This window comes from Manacus vitellinus, unplaced genomic scaffold, assembly GCF_001715985.3.
Source record: "Manacus vitellinus isolate BGI_N305 unplaced genomic scaffold, ASM171598v3 scaffold_110_pilon, whole genome shotgun sequence".
Lineage (NCBI taxonomy): Eukaryota > Metazoa > Chordata > Aves > Passeriformes > Pipridae > Manacus > Manacus vitellinus.
Genome location: NW_021938845.1, coordinates 480796 through 483709, shown reverse-complemented (window position 1 = coordinate 483709; position 2914 = coordinate 480796). Strand labels below are relative to the sequence as shown.

The 2914-nt window shown below is 51.9% G+C and overlaps 1 protein-coding gene across 1 annotated transcript in view; it reads right to left on the bottom strand.

Moving 5' to 3' along the window:
* NRF1 (nuclear respiratory factor 1) overlaps positions 1–2914 on the bottom strand; it is a 50014-nt gene that overhangs the window by 17686 nt on the left and 29414 nt on the right. The window contains exon 4 of the mRNA XM_029965615.1: positions 321–447. Coding sequence (XP_029821475.1) covers positions 321–447 — 127 coding nt within the window. The remainder of the gene's footprint in view (positions 1–320; positions 448–2914) is intronic.

Genomic DNA, 2914 nt, shown 5'->3' with positions numbered 1-2914 from the left:
TGTGATCACTACCTGCTCCCTCTCCTGTTTACTCCAGGATGTTCAGCTGGTGAGATGTGCCAGGCCACCACTCACGCAGAGCAGGGAGGACCTCAGTGTGTCCTCGTGTCACAGAACCACTGAGGTTGGAAAAGGCCTCTGAGATCACCGAGCCCAACCACAACCTGACCCTGCCAGGTCCACCACTGCCCATAAAACCTAAACTCCTGTTCCCAGGGTTCTAAACACGACTTCCATGCTTGCAAGGCTGCCCTGAGCAGAGCAAAACCCGCAGAGAAGGCGAGGAAGTCACATCACCCAACTTCCCTGGAGACACCTACCACGTTCTCCAAGGGCGCGGCCCCGAACACTTTGAAGACAGGGTTGGGTTTGGAGGGTGAGATGCAGAGCACGATGGCCTGCTGCCCCACCCGGGTGGTGTACTCATCCAGCGTGGCTCGGAGCTTCCTGCAACACAGGGAGGGACAAACCAGGGGATGGGGGTCAGCTGAAAGCCCTGGAGAAACACGGCCCCCCTCACTGTGAACCCCTTTTCTTCACGCTGCTCGTTCACCAGGCAGGTGAGAGACAGAGCCCAGCTGGGCAGGTTGGCCCCATCCATACCCAGGTTATCCCTGCTGTGCTCCCTGCCCTCCCCCAGCAGCTCAGATGTCAATGATTCCCCCTCCTCTCCTTTTCCCAGCGAGGTAAAAAGAGAAAAATCAGCAGAGCAGCAAAGCTGGGGCAGCAGGAGGCTGCACTGCTCTGCCTCAGCAGCACAGAACTTGGGGTCTGTCGAGTCACTCGAAGGATTCAGCAAAAGAAAGCTGCAAACACAGGTTATTCTACATCCAGATCAGAACAGTGCAGTTCTCTAGTGCCAAAGTCCTGCCCAAACCACAGCTGTGAGAATTCCAGCTACAGGACAGGCAAGAAGCAGAAATATTGCAACAGCTCAGCCCAGGAAACCCAGGTGTGCACCCAGCTCAGCAAATCCCTTTGGAACGATCCCTCCGTGGCATGAAAATGTTCCATCAGGTCCTTTCTGCCTCTTACTCACTTTTGGGCAGTGCAAGAGGACGTGGCAGAAATGTTGGGAGGAAGGCCTAAAGCAAGAGGCCTAAAGCATTTCCCTCAGAAAACCTGAGCTCTCCACAAAGTGACAGCTCAGTCCCTGCCCTGGTCACCCCAGAACCTGCCAAAAAGCACCAGCACCACCAGGAGCTGCTCAGAGATCCCAGAATGAGGAGTTTTAACTTCCCACTTGATTCCCAGTGGGGTGAAAATCAAGCAGGAGCACGTTAAACTGATCCGAGTGCAAAAAAAAAATGATGCCTTTTGTCAGTATCTTACATGTGGTAAAATGAAGCAGTTTTGTGAAGGGAGGAGAAATAATTCCTTCTTTTAAAATATAATGTTCATATTTCAAGGGAGAAAAGAATTTGCTCTCCAGAAACATGGCTGGGTCAGCAGAGTTGGGGGAAGGAGGGAAAAACCCAGAGTGGAGCTCTAAAAGGAAGGGATTTCACTCCCAAGGAATATTATTTAACACTAACCCAGCCCAGTTAAATCAGAAACAGCACAAAAAGCAAAAACTGCTTTGTTGCAAAACCTAGAAAACGGTACCAGCCAATATTCAGAACTGTTTCCAGAGGATGGAAGTGCGGGTGGTGTTTCCAGGCTGGAAAGCCTGTGGAGCCTGTGCTCCTCGGAGGCCCCCAGGTGGGCAAACAGCCTCAGAGCACCCGGGATGCAACACCTGAAGGGCTCTGCTGGCTCAAAAAGAGCCCAAAAAAGTAGTGTTTCAGCTCTGTCAGCCATCCCCCTTTGATTATTCTCCTCCCAAACTGTGCTCTACAGGCCGGGGGAGCCTTCAGCGTGGAGTTTATCCACTGGCAAAGGAAATTTGCATAAACACGCACTGGATTTATTCCTAGAATTGTTTCATCGTGCAAAAAAAAAAAGACTTGTGAGGTAGGTAAGTCCTTCGTGCCCCTGCAGAGCTGGGATGTGGATGGAGCTCCAGGTTCTCAGGCCAGAGGATGTAAGAGTCCTGTTAAAAACTGATTTCTTTCCTCTGTGAGCAGGGACAGGCCCCAGGGAACGGCTGGAGCTGGGCCAGGGCAGGGTCAGGGTGGATCTCAGGACAAGGTTGGATGAATGATCCTTGTGGGTCCCTTCCAGCTCAGGGTATTCCATGATTCCAAAGCCACTACAGACATCTTTCAAGGCCACGTTACTGTGACACGTTTAACTGGTGACCAGGGTTCAAACACAGCGGTGGATCCACCAGAGGGGTCACCTCAGGGACCATAAAATCACTCCAAGGAGGAGCAGGGCTGGAATGCAACCCATTCCTGCAAACTGAGACACAGCTCTGGGGTTCCAGAATAAAAATATAAAATATATAAAAATAAAAATATTTTAGGGTTCCACCTAAAAAATATCTCCAGTCCCTGTAGCTTCTGGACAGCACAGAGATGGATCAGGGATGCAACCTGAGGTGTCTGAGGGAAGGTGGGAATCCTTACCTGGGCAAAGGTGTCTGAGGGAAGAGGGAATCCTTACCTGGCAAAGGTGTCTGAGGGCAGAGGGAATCCTTACCTTGGCAAAGGTGTCTGAGGGCAGAGGGGGGATCCTTACCTGGCAAAGGTGTCTGAGGGAAAGTGGAAATCATTACCTGGCAAAGGTGTCTGAGGGCAGAGGGGGAATCCTTACCTGGGCAAAGGTGTCTGAGGGAAGGGGGGAATCTTTACCTGGGCAAAGGTGTCTGAGGGAAGAGGGAATCCTTACCTGGCAAAGGTGTCTGAGGGCAGAGGGAATGCTTACCTTGGCAAAGGTGTCTCAGGGAAGGGGGGATCCTTACCTGGGCAAAGGTGTCTGAGGGAAGAGGGGGGATCCTTACCTGGGTAAAGGTGTCTGAGGGAAGGGGGGA